At 39.5% G+C, this 12168-nt stretch overlaps 2 protein-coding genes across 2 annotated transcripts; one reads left to right on the top strand and one right to left on the bottom strand.

Moving 5' to 3' along the window:
* On the bottom strand, nt 243-1042 carry LOC109711952. The gene has a single exon (XM_020235332.1). The coding sequence runs from the start codon at nt 917-919 to the stop codon at nt 575-577; it is 345 nt and encodes a 114-aa protein (XP_020090921.1). The 5' UTR covers nt 920-1042; the 3' UTR covers nt 243-574.
* LOC109711949 (cyclin-dependent kinase inhibitor 1-like) lies at nt 7982-9365 on the top strand. Its single transcript, XM_020235330.1, has 4 exons — nt 7982-8746; nt 8844-8896; nt 8997-9152; nt 9275-9365. Exons 1-4 carry the CDS (start codon nt 8333-8335, stop codon nt 9342-9344), a joined length of 693 nt encoding a protein of 230 aa, XP_020090919.1. The 5' UTR covers nt 7982-8332; the 3' UTR covers nt 9345-9365.

Raw genomic sequence — 12168 nt, 5'->3', positions numbered from 1 at the left:
AGAGTTAAAACCTCATTGTAGCTGTAGCCTGTTGTAGCTGTGCTAACGCAAAGAGACTGGAGGCCCCCTGTGGGAGTCTGGGAGGAAACATGGTTAGGATTAACAGTAGTAGTTTTAGTGCAGGTGTTCAAGATCTACGTCAACGAATGTCATTTTGCAGTTCCCAAGCTTATAGAGGTGCATATACCTGTGAATTTACCGTATTAAGGAGCTTCATTTGAAATTGCAAACAAAGACAAGCATAGATCGTATTAATCCGTTTATTATGGTATAATTTATGCAGCTCTGTCCAAAAAAAAAAGAAACGAAAGAAACAACTCTTAAGACCTACGGACGCTGTGTGTCTAAAGAGATGCTTATTTGGAGCTAGGAAAACACAGCTTGTTATTCTTTGGGACATTTTGACAAACACATTGCGTGCAAGTGCCGCACTGTGGCAAACCGAATGCATAAAGCACCAACCAAACACGCACGATCAGTTCCAAAACCTTCTACGAAAATACAGTTCCCTTCGACAATTCGCACACGAGGAGCGACCCAAAAACTCTAGGAGAAAAAAAAAAACGAAATCTTTCTATTCGGATTCGTGGAAGAGGGTGCGGATGTGGGAGGCGAGGGCGCCGGAGGGGTCGAGGTCGGCCTCGCGGCGGAGGGCGTCCTTGAGGTTGGCCATGCGGCGGGCCAGGGCGTCGCGCTCGACCCGGAGCTCGGCGGTGTCGCCGGAGAGGTCGTGGATGCGGTGCTTTTGCCCTAGGGATCGGAGGCTCATCATCAGGATCCCCGTCATCAGGAACAGCTGCACGAACCCGTGCTTGCGCTTCATCGCGTTCGCCACGAGCCCTAGCGGCCTCCGCCGCGGCCCCTGCGCTCCTCCGAAGCCCTCGCTGACGCCGTGGGGAGGAGGAGTGGGCGACGCCATTTTGGTGCGGTGTGGTCGGTGGATATTAGGGTTGGGACTCGAGGACGAAGAGGTGTTTAGCCTTAAGCGCCGAGTAACTCCTCTTGTGTAGTTGACTAGTATTGTTTCGATAGGTTCTGTGCAAGGATGGTACTCGAATAAAGTGGGTGGTTGCGCACGTGACATGCGCGTGCCTTAAAAGCATAAGTTTCTTTTTTTATTTCCGATTTGTTTGATTCTTTTAAACATATAACCAGTACTTTTTTGATGACTATTTTCAAAAACCTTCCGAATTTTTTGTTTAAAAAAACAAGGAAAAAGCTTCAATTAAGGGCCCACGTGGAAAAATGTCATTTGTAATCCTATTAGTTTGAATTTATTTGTACCTGTCGTTAAATACTATAACAGAATATTTAATTGAGTGAATAATGCAATGAGGCGATCATGCTATTCTGGCATTAATTTTTAACTTAATAAATACTCGTTCAAAGTAGATCAAAATTATCATAAATTATAGGAGTTTTATTTATGAGTTGCCCTTTTCCTTCCACATAAACACATGGCTAAATTTGCTGGGCATTTAACATTATTTGTTTTAGAAATTAATGTATGATAGCCAGGTGATTTAAACATTGGATGATCATGCTGTAGGGCACGTTTGGCATTCACAGCTTTCTATTGCTATTGAACAAAAAAAGTTAGATGAAAACATATAAAGATATACTTATTCATTGTTCAATGTGACCGTATAAATCATATCTTAGCCGACCTAGTATAATATACATGATATACTATTTTTCACCGAAATAAAAATAAAATATTTTTCTACCGTATTTTTTCACTGGAGGTATTACATACTTCGTTTAATCTGAAAAGAAGCATATAGGTGAGTTCATATGTAAATATACAAATATGAGGGAAGGTGGACATAGTAAATAGTTCATAGGCACAGCAATGGGACACTTCCAATTTTAGCTTTTCACGGATAGGTGATGTTGTATGGCCATTTGATTTTAATTTAATTTGGAACCTAAACTTTTCGTATTGAACAGAGCAAACCACTAGGCTATGTTAGTGGTCCAATCAAGGTCCAACCCCTTGTCTTCTAGTCATACATTTGGTCAGGTATATGTTTTATTTGTCAATTTAACCTCTCAACTATAGGCCATTTGAAATACACCCACCAATTTTATTCACATTTCCTTCTTGTTTTTTTTGAGAGAGAGAGAAGGATAGCATGTAATCTGTTTCGCTCATTTGTAAAAATAAACTCAGCTAAAAATGAGAAACAATTAGGCTAGATTCTTGTTAGTTAAGCTCAAGGATGGTGAAATTTGATAACTATATTAGCTATTCATCATTAGTTCTTACAATTTCATTTGCTAAAGAGTTATTAATCACTATTAAATTGAAAGCTTAAAAAGTGTTAATAAACAGACTATAAGGTCATCTCAAAGTGGCCTATAGTTGAGGGAGTCTCTATACATTTTCCCTCAAAACAGTGATTCAGTACATGGTTAAAAAAAAAAAACACACACACACACACACTCACATTTCCCCCATTTCAGGGACCATCTAAAAATAGCAATAGTAAAATGGGGGAAGAAAACAACAAAGGCTACATAACTTTCCTCACAAGGCTATATACAAACCCTTTGCTTGAAGTGATGAGGAAGGTGAAGTACCCTTTTCCCTGCAATAAAGCCTGCAATGCCCCTTTCCTGTAAGTCTATGCCTCCTCCTAATTGAACTCTCTTTCTCTCTCCCTTCAATCTCAGTAAGAGCCTGTGTGGGCTATGTATCTAACCTATGTAGTCCATGTGCCTCCCCTCCCTTATTTGAGGAGGAAGTTACTGCGTAGTACATACATTACATTATTTATATTCTGTCAATCGCATCTTATCTTTTAAAAGAAAATATAATAACAAAAATATTTTTCTACTAATTATAATGGGATGGGATAAACTTTGGAAAAATAATTTGATTGGTTGGATACAACATATCAGCCATATGACAACAACCACATTAATTATAGACGTTTTTTTTCGCTTGAGAGATTACTTAGTCATGGAATGCCCAACAAATTTGTCTTTCATCTATTCGTAAAAATTTAGAGTTATTTTCTTTCAGATAAGTGTGAATTCAAAAAAGTGATAGGATATAAGGCAGATTACAAATTATTTCTGAGATTCATAACTGACGCAGTGGAGTGGATGTGAAACAGTCCAAATATTTCATACATATGTTGCCTCTTGTATATCAGAGCTTCTGATAGCTTTGATGCCTAAATTTTGAATAGAACTAATGCTAATATAAAAAATATATAGTTTAAATTAGTTTGAATAAGTTGATCCAAAATAAATTTTACCCCCCAACTATAACCGGATTGGCTAGTACCCTTTTTTTCAGAACTATGTATATATGTTTCAGAATTCAAGTCCTACTCTAAACACTACTTTTCCCAAAAAAAAAAAAAAAAAAAAAAACAAAAACGAAATTAAATAATTTGCAAAACCTATATAAGTTGGTGGCTTGTTACATCACGTCCATGCATTTATTTCTGCGTCATGTTTCCACAATCTGAGCCTCCTCTATTCCTGGGAAGGGAAACAAAAAATTACATGGAATCTGAGTCCCTTCCCTTCTCTCTTTTTATTTTTTTCCCTTTTATTTATTTATTTTTGTCTCTCTAATAGTAGCTATATATAGAGTGTGGTGGAGTCACGTTGCGTCCCCATTCGTTGCGTACATGGTTTGTAAGGGATCACCAGTGTGGACCCGGCCCGAGCCCAGTTCCGTTCTGGCTCGAGCCATCCACTTCCCGGGGCACGCCTATGTGGCGGGACCCACTCGAATGTACCAACCGTTGAGTCAGAGTCAGAGTCAGATGCGGCTCAGTAGCGCTCAGGCGTGTGCAGCGGGGCAATTTCGGCACGGACGCGCCGTAATTAATTGCCTTGATTGAAAGGTGTGTGCCCACGTACTGCTCTTCTTTTTTTTTTCTTTCTTTTCTCTCGTTTTTTTTTTTTTTTTTCCTATGTCACAAATCAGGATTCAATTTTACTATGCTCATGCACATTTCGCATAAAATTACGCACGGTCGTAAGATTCACACGGATAAGAATAAATGGCATGAGTCTCATATCGCTTTAACCAATTAAAAAAAATTTTTTTCCACATTTTTGGTTGCAATTTTTTGTGGTTATTTAGATAAGTCGCTAATATAATAAATTAAATGCTCTATAGGGTGAGCAAGAAGTTACAGAGTAAGTTTAAGTGAAAAAATTATTAATACTTATTTTAGTGGGCTGTTCCCTTTATATATATATATATATATATATATAGTTTGAAGAAAGAAAATATATACAAGTAGAAAATGTTGTTGGTGCTTTATAGAACATCTCTACTTAATCAACATTTCGGCATAAGCTCTATCATGGCAAAATGCTACATATATCCAATTTTTTATCAAAAAAAGAGGAGAAATAAAAGAGAAAAAACTTATGTTTTTTCACCAAAGAGATCAAAATGTAATCTACATATATAATATAACCCTTCCCTTAGCTTAGGATTCCTTTAGCCTTGTTGTCACATGGCAAAGGCAACACAAAAGAAAAAAATAATAATAAATAAATAAACGACAATGCATACACACACGCCTAAGTACTACATATATAATATATACCAAAATAACACAAGCATCTAAACCACAAATTTGGGAGCATGTGTTTCTTTTTGTCCCTCGCATGCAAACGCACCCCCCCCTACGTTTTCGTTTGAAGTAACACTTGCGTTCTACGGACTCACTCCGTGTGTGTGTGTGTCTATATATATATATATATATATATATATATATTTCTCGTCATTTACCGACGACGACGACAACACTGTGTATAGTAAATATACTGCATTATTTGCAGTAGCAGAAGTCGGGGGGAAACCCAGACTCTGCACCGACTTCTTCAGAGTTTCTCTACCCCACACCCCATCCCTCGTACGAATTTTCGGTCCACTTGGCTGCTCACTTCTTCTCGGAATGAATCACCTCCCGTTGATTGGGAAAAATTCTAGAATACAACGGGTTTATTGATAACGTGGCGTAACAAATCAATCAAAAATCTCCTTTTAGAAATATATGTCACATAATGATTATAAAAAAGTATTTTTATTATACTTTTATTTGAAAAAAATAAAGATGATTGTCTTGTTACTGATGGCGTGGTGCAAGTGTGATAGTGTAGAATTCCTCCTCGATTGGGCATCGTACGGCCCCCCGACTCACGCGTCTCATGAGATTGGCCTATCATAATACGGCCCCCTGATATTGCGCTTCCTAGATCTATTATGTTGCCTTTACATACTGCTGACATGTTCCTATTGTGATTAGATTATGCACGCAAATTTGAAAATACCACATAAATTTACAAGAATATAAGTAAACGTATCAAGAAATAAAAAAAATTATTATTATTTACATAGTTTTTAAGAGAGAGTACATCTTACACCCCATTATTTATGGAGTTTAAAAGTTTCTCCAAAATTTTTTATATATAAAAAAGATTAGTCTAGAATATAATATTTACACTTATATTATAGGTGTGCAGGCAGCATGGCTGTATAATAATTTTAATATTTTTTAATAAATAAAATTGAAATACTTAAGGAGTAATAGTTAATAAAATATTATTATTAAATAGAAATTTTAATTTAAATAATTAAAATTGTTCAATGTCATAAAAATCCAGTGGAGGAAAAAATGTAAATAAAATAAAAGGTAAAAGTGTATGAACCATACCTTTAATACGGCCCATTTTGAGCCAATAACTATATTTAAAAAGCTAGATTTTGCAACTAAACCATTTAATTCATTTGTTTAAAATATTGAATGACTATTATAATTAGAAATTTCAATATTTTATTACATTTTACCTATTTAGTTACTATATTTTACCTCATTCATGTAACGATAAAATTACTAAATTAAAAAACCTAAATTTTATATCAAAAAATTATTAAATTACTTAAATTAAATAAATTAAAATATAATTTTCAAAACTAAAATTTAAAAGGATAAATAATCAAGTCAAAATGGACCAAAATTCTGATAAGTTGTATATATATTTTTACCCCCCCAAAAAAAAAAATAATGAGGTTGAAATTAAGATGTATTCGAAAGAGAGGGAATCTCCATACCACTTTTAGGGATGCAAATGGATCCGTGGAGCTCCACCCCGATCCGCCCCGAATGGGGTGGTAAGTGGGAACAAAAAATATAAAAAAATATAACCCGCCCCAAATCCGTTCCGATCCGCCAAGTAAATGGAGCGGAAGGTGGGAGACTCTTTTCTTTCTTCAATCCGCCCCGATCCGTCAAAAATCTGGCTCCCGCCCCGATCCGCCCCGAATGGAGCGGTAAGTGGGAGCCAAAAATAAAATGAAAAGTAACTCGCCCCGAATCCGCCCCACCCCGATAAGAAATGGAGCGGAAGGTGGGGAAATTCTTCCGCCCCCGGATCCGCCCCGTTTGCATACCTAACCACTTTACCTATAAAATTGTGTGTGGTGGGTGGGCCCATCCTATCGGATGGACCACGATCTTTTCGGCTCATGTGATCCCTACGCTCGTAGCCGTCCGATCCGTGAACCAGGTTGCTGGTCCCCACTGTTGGCGTTGCACCCATAGATAGGAGCCTAATTATTGGCTTTCGAATATTGGAATAAATAAGAAGAAGATTCTTTGTACTCTTTTAATTTGTCTCTTCTTTAATTAACTTATTATTCATATATTTACAACAAGTAAAACAAAAAAGTAAAAAATTATCATCTATTATTCTAAGTTTCTAACCAATACAATGCACCCCTTCTAATTTCTTATAAGTTAATTGTACTTGAGCCACACCTGAGCTCGAGTTACTATGAAGAAAAATCGACATCTACTAGTGCAATGTTCGTGCATTAAAAATATGAATAAATAGATGTATAAAATATAAAAAAATTAAAAATAAAAAAAAACGTACAGGTAAAGGGACCATTTAGTAAATTCAAAAAAGATTTAAAGTATAAATTTATGGATATTATTCCTCGATTTGTATGATACGGCATCACACAGGTGATGGTACATGTATTACCATGCGTCCACAATGCATGATATAAACACACGTATCTCACGTGCGCACCATGCATTAAATGATGCGTGATCCTTTTACGATCTTATAAACAAACTTCATTCAATATGCATCTATTATTATTGAAAGAGGGAACTAAGTCTAACTAGTCGCTTCTACGTTATTTTCAACAACATCTTAAACACTTTTGTACATGTAGCGTTGCGCGATCAAGTATCAACATGGTAGCTTTGGACGCTCCTGATTCATTAATTAAGATCAAAGTTTCGAATTATTATTATGCAACTAACACCAAAGTATATGGAACTACCCATTGTACTCTTTATTAATTTGGATGGTTGAGTTGGTAATAAGATATTTTGGCGAAAATTTTCCTGCATACATAAAAGAGAAGGATCTCTCAAGTTGTTATGTAAACTTTTTCAATGTACATCAGATTATAGAAAAACAGCAACATTAATAATTTTTCTATTTTTTCTGGAGTTTTTGAACTCTTTTAATGAATTTAAACTTGCATGCGATGCCAGCTGGACAAACTGATCTCCTCTTTGCAACAATAACCACACTTATTTATTTTTATTACCCCAATTAAATTAAATTATAGCCGTTATTATCATTTATTTAAAACTACCGTTACGGAAAATTTGAAAATTTAAATCTCTCACCATAGCACAAGAAAATGAATAACCGTCCGATTGGGATCGGACGGTCAAGAATCGTGGTCCCACGAAGCTTCATGTGGTCCCCTATTCCTCCACCATTACGTCCCCTCCGCGCACCCCTTATACGTGTCGCCGTGTCCAAATGTGGGAAAAGGGAATCCAATACGGTTAGTGGCGTTTCCGTAAATACGTGGCTCTGGGAGGGGTATTTGTGTAATTTCATGTTCTGCACAATTATTACGCTCCGGACCGAGAGGTCACCCAAAGCAACTAACCCCCGCTCATTCCACCGGGAATAGCCGGTCGCCTGTTTTGCCCGTGGAGCTGCTTCAGCTCCCGCGGTTTTGAAATTTTGACCGGATCAGCCGGTGGAGCAAACGGGGTGCAACCGGCGCCACGTCGCGCTCGGCCTCCACTCCCGTATCCCAACGGCCAGATCCGCTTGACGGTGCCGTAACGGACCCGGCGCGCGCCGTCATAACGGGAAAAGAAAAAGGGATTACGCCGTGGGATTAAATCCTGGCCGTCCATTTCGGATCTAATCACCTCACCCTCGTTTTTATTTTTTCCTTTTCCTCTTTTCTTCGTAATAGAGTGCTGCTGGTTTTTCTCTTTTCTTCGTCAGAGAGAGAGAGAGAGAGAGAGAGATGGGGAAGTACATGAAGAAGTGCAGAGGGGTCGGGGAAGTGGCGGCGATGGAGGTAACGCAGGTGGTGGGGGTGAGGACGAGGTCACGTGCGGCGGCGGCGGCGGCGGCGGCCGCGGCGGAGGAGGAGGAGGAGGCGAAGAAGACGAAGGAGGCGGCGGCGGAGGGGGAGGTTGAGGGTTACCTGGAGCTCCGCAGCCGGAGATTGGCCATGGCGACGCGAACGCCGAGGTCGACGGCGAATTCCGGAAGCGGCGGCGGAGGCGGAGGAGGAGGATGCCCTAGCCGCGCCTCGAGGGGGACGATCTCGCGGTGCTCGAGCAACGCCTCGTCCGCCGCCATAGCGGCTCTCGAGGCGGCGGCGGAGGAGGAGATCAAGGACGACGCTCGAAACGCCGGACCGGGCGAGCCCGAGGTGAGACGAAACCCTAAATTGGTGCGAAATTCGAGCTAGGTCTACTCTCTCTCCTTGCTGAATTATCCGTTCCTTTAACTTTTGATCCTTGTGTTAGGGTTGCAACGATCTCGGGAGCTCCGTGAGCTACACCGAGTGCAGCAGAGAAAGGTCCGCTCCTCCTCAACTCCCCTCTCTCCCCCAGCATATCATTTCAAAATTGATTCTTAACCTAACTGAGCTAAAATTCCACTTCATCTCGTAAATTTAGGAGGGAGACGACGCCATTAAGCGAGCTCCGAGACGCCGAATCCGAGGAGCGTAGGAAGCGTCGGAGATCCCGGGAGGCGAATGCGCCATCGGAGGCGGAGATCGAGGAGTTCTTCGCCGCAGCGGAGAGCGCCGAAGCGGAGCGATTCGCCACAAAGTAAGCGTCACATTTAGTTAGCTCTCCACTACTCCCCCACCACCACTTGTTACCGTAGCCTACGTTAGCGAGAAGCACCTTAACGTGCGCCGCTTTCCCCCCTCCGCGCTTTTTATTCGCAGGTACAATTTCGACGTCGTCAACGAAGTTCCGTTGGACGGCCGCTACGAGTGGGTCCGGTTAAGCAGCTGAAGCCACAACCCACAAAGAAAAAGGTGGGGGGGGAAAAAGATACTCGAAAGAAATTAAAAAGGGCAACGTTCGACTTTTTTTTGGCGTTTTATTTTTATTTTCATTTTTAATTGTTTCTTTTCCTCTTTTTGGGCCCTTTTACGGACCGAATTAATGTACAGCAGCGCTGTAAGTTAACCACCGCCTTTCCTTTTCCTTCTCTCTCTCTCTCTTTTTGTACGGGAATTAAATAGCTTCTAAAAAGAAACAAAATGGGAGAGCGGAGTGTGCATCTCCTTTTCCCCGTTTCTCTCTCCTCTGAGAGCCGTTCGATCGGGATTCGACGGCGATCGAGGGTGGGGGGGTGGCGGAGGGAACGAAGAAGCGCGGCGTGTGCGGTGGAAAGAGAGAGGGAGCTGCACGTGGCGGAGCGGAGCCCTCGTCGCCTCGACCAAAAGCGATTCAAAGAAAATAAATGAATAAAAGGATATTGGTAAGTAAATTTAGTTTCTATTTGTTTAATTAGTTACTATTTTTTAGATTGCTTTGGATCTGGTGCACATGGTATGGTAGTGTGTAGAGATTAAGATTAAGCTCTCGCACTCGCGGAGAGAGAGAGAGAGAGAGAGAGAGAGAGAGAGAGAGAGAGAGAGAGAGAGAGAGAGAGGGTTTTATATTTTTGGGGGTAACGAAGAAGGACGGAATGTTGCTATATTGGGATCTGGTGAGGGTTTGTAAACGAGAGAGAGAGAGAGAGAGAGAGAGAGAGTGGGATTCGGATTCGGATAGTTTTTTTCTTTTCTTTTTTTGGTGGGGGTAAAAAAGCGTATAAAGAACCCCTCGACTATGACCCATTTTAAAATTGATCCTTTCATTATATTTTATCGAAACTTCTACTTCAATCAAAATTTTTAATTTAAAACTATTAACCCGTAGTTAAAAGGTTCATTTCAAAATGTCCTGACGATAAGAGAAACTAGAATAATGAGGCCGTGTACGGCGCAGGGGGAGGCACCCACGTTGGAGCGGGGTGGGGGTTAAATGGTGGAGGTCGCATAGAATAAAATATGAGTCCACCTGGGAGCCAGTCTCAGATCCGTGGTTTGTGGTGGCGTCGTATGGGGATGTGAATCATGTGATTGGAGGGTTGGTGGAGTTTTTTATTTTTTGTTTTTTTTTTAAAAATTTTTTGGAACGTTTGTGGGGAATTAGTGGGCGAAAGTTTATTATTAATTAATTTTGGGAGTGGGGTGAGAAAAAGCGTTGGGAAAGTGGGGAGGAAGCTTTGGGCGATCCCTAGGCGAGTAACATTCCGTAAGGGAGAGTCAGTTTAAAAAGGCGTTTAGTGTTGTGGCTCCCAATTCACCCTCTCAGTGCGGTTTAGTTTTTTTTTTTTTTTTTTTTTTTTTTGATAATGCATATAGTTTTTGGATCCCCAGAGGATCATCCCTAACATGCAAAATTGTGGCATGCGTTGGGAGAGAGAAATACATTAATCACTCTTCCGAATGCATTCGGAGATACACACGTACTGTTACTGTTGCCATAAATAAATATTTATTATTGTATACAAGTAAAGATATAATGAAAAAAATTTATTTATGATAACGCACACAGCGCTAATCTTTCATTTCGAGTGTTCGGTAAGATTATATATTGCTCTCGAGTGTTGTTTAAGTGCTTGCTTATTGGTTTATCATGTGCTTTGAGAAACTGTTAGTATTGCTCATTGTTAGGTACTAAAGAGATTTCTCATAACATTGTTGGACCAGAGAGAGCAAAGTGATTCCCTTTGTTTCTTAGGCTTCGTTTGGGATTGCGGGAGATTGCGTTACGTGCGGTGACAAACGACGATGAAAAAATGTTATGTTTGTTTTCGTATGTAATATTGCGTTCCGCATGTTGCAGTTAGTCTGTTACGATATATTTTTTGAGGTCTCATCGGAGAACGTAGAAGTATATTCCTATATGTTTTTTCTGAACTTCATTCTATCTAATAGCGTTAAATAAACTTCAATATCAAACTAAGCCTTATTCTCAACTTTATTCTATCTAATAGCGTTAGATAAACTTCAATACCAAACTAAGCCTTAGAGGAAGAAACTAGTTTTTCTAAAGGAGAGCAAAGTGGTATGTTAGTTTGTGCAGATTCCTTAGGCAAATTTTTTACCATTGAATGCACATTTGATTCACAGTTTGTAATATTTTTATAATTTTTCATATTTTCTATTGAAAATATTTAAATTATTTGGAACGGCCCAACCTGCTAGCAACAAAACGAATTATTATTGCTAGCAGGTCGGATTGTTATAATTAGTATCAGAGTCGAATACTAGTCGAAAGTGTGAAAGCTATGTGCTATGTGAGGCAAAGTGCTATGCCAACAGATTTGGTAGGAGCCACTTTTTGAATCTTACATCATCTGGTAATTTTAATATGTATGTCTGTGATCTGGTGTGATCTGGTTTGGATCTGACAGAACGTCATGGTCTAAATAGGGGAGTTTATAACACCCTAATAGTCTCGCATCGAATGGAAAAATAATTCTAGCTAGAATATATGAAGCATCCCCAACGAATTATTGTTGCTAGCGGGTCGAATCGTTATAATTGATATTAGAGCCGAATATCGTCCGAAAGTATGAGAGCTATGTGCTATGCAAGGCAAAGTGCTACACCAACAGATTTGGTGAGAGTCATCTCTAGAATCTCATATCACCTGATAATTTTTATTTGTATATCTATGATCTAGTTTGGATCTGACGAAAACGTTATGGTCTAAACAAGGGAGTTTGTAACACTCCAATAGTCTCGCATCGGATGGAAAAATAATTCTGATTAGAATA

Source organism: Ananas comosus, linkage group 6, assembly GCF_001540865.1.
Source record: "Ananas comosus cultivar F153 linkage group 6, ASM154086v1, whole genome shotgun sequence".
Classification (NCBI taxonomy): domain Eukaryota; kingdom Viridiplantae; phylum Streptophyta; class Magnoliopsida; order Poales; family Bromeliaceae; genus Ananas; species Ananas comosus.
This window is presented reverse-complemented; position numbering and strand designations above follow the sequence as displayed.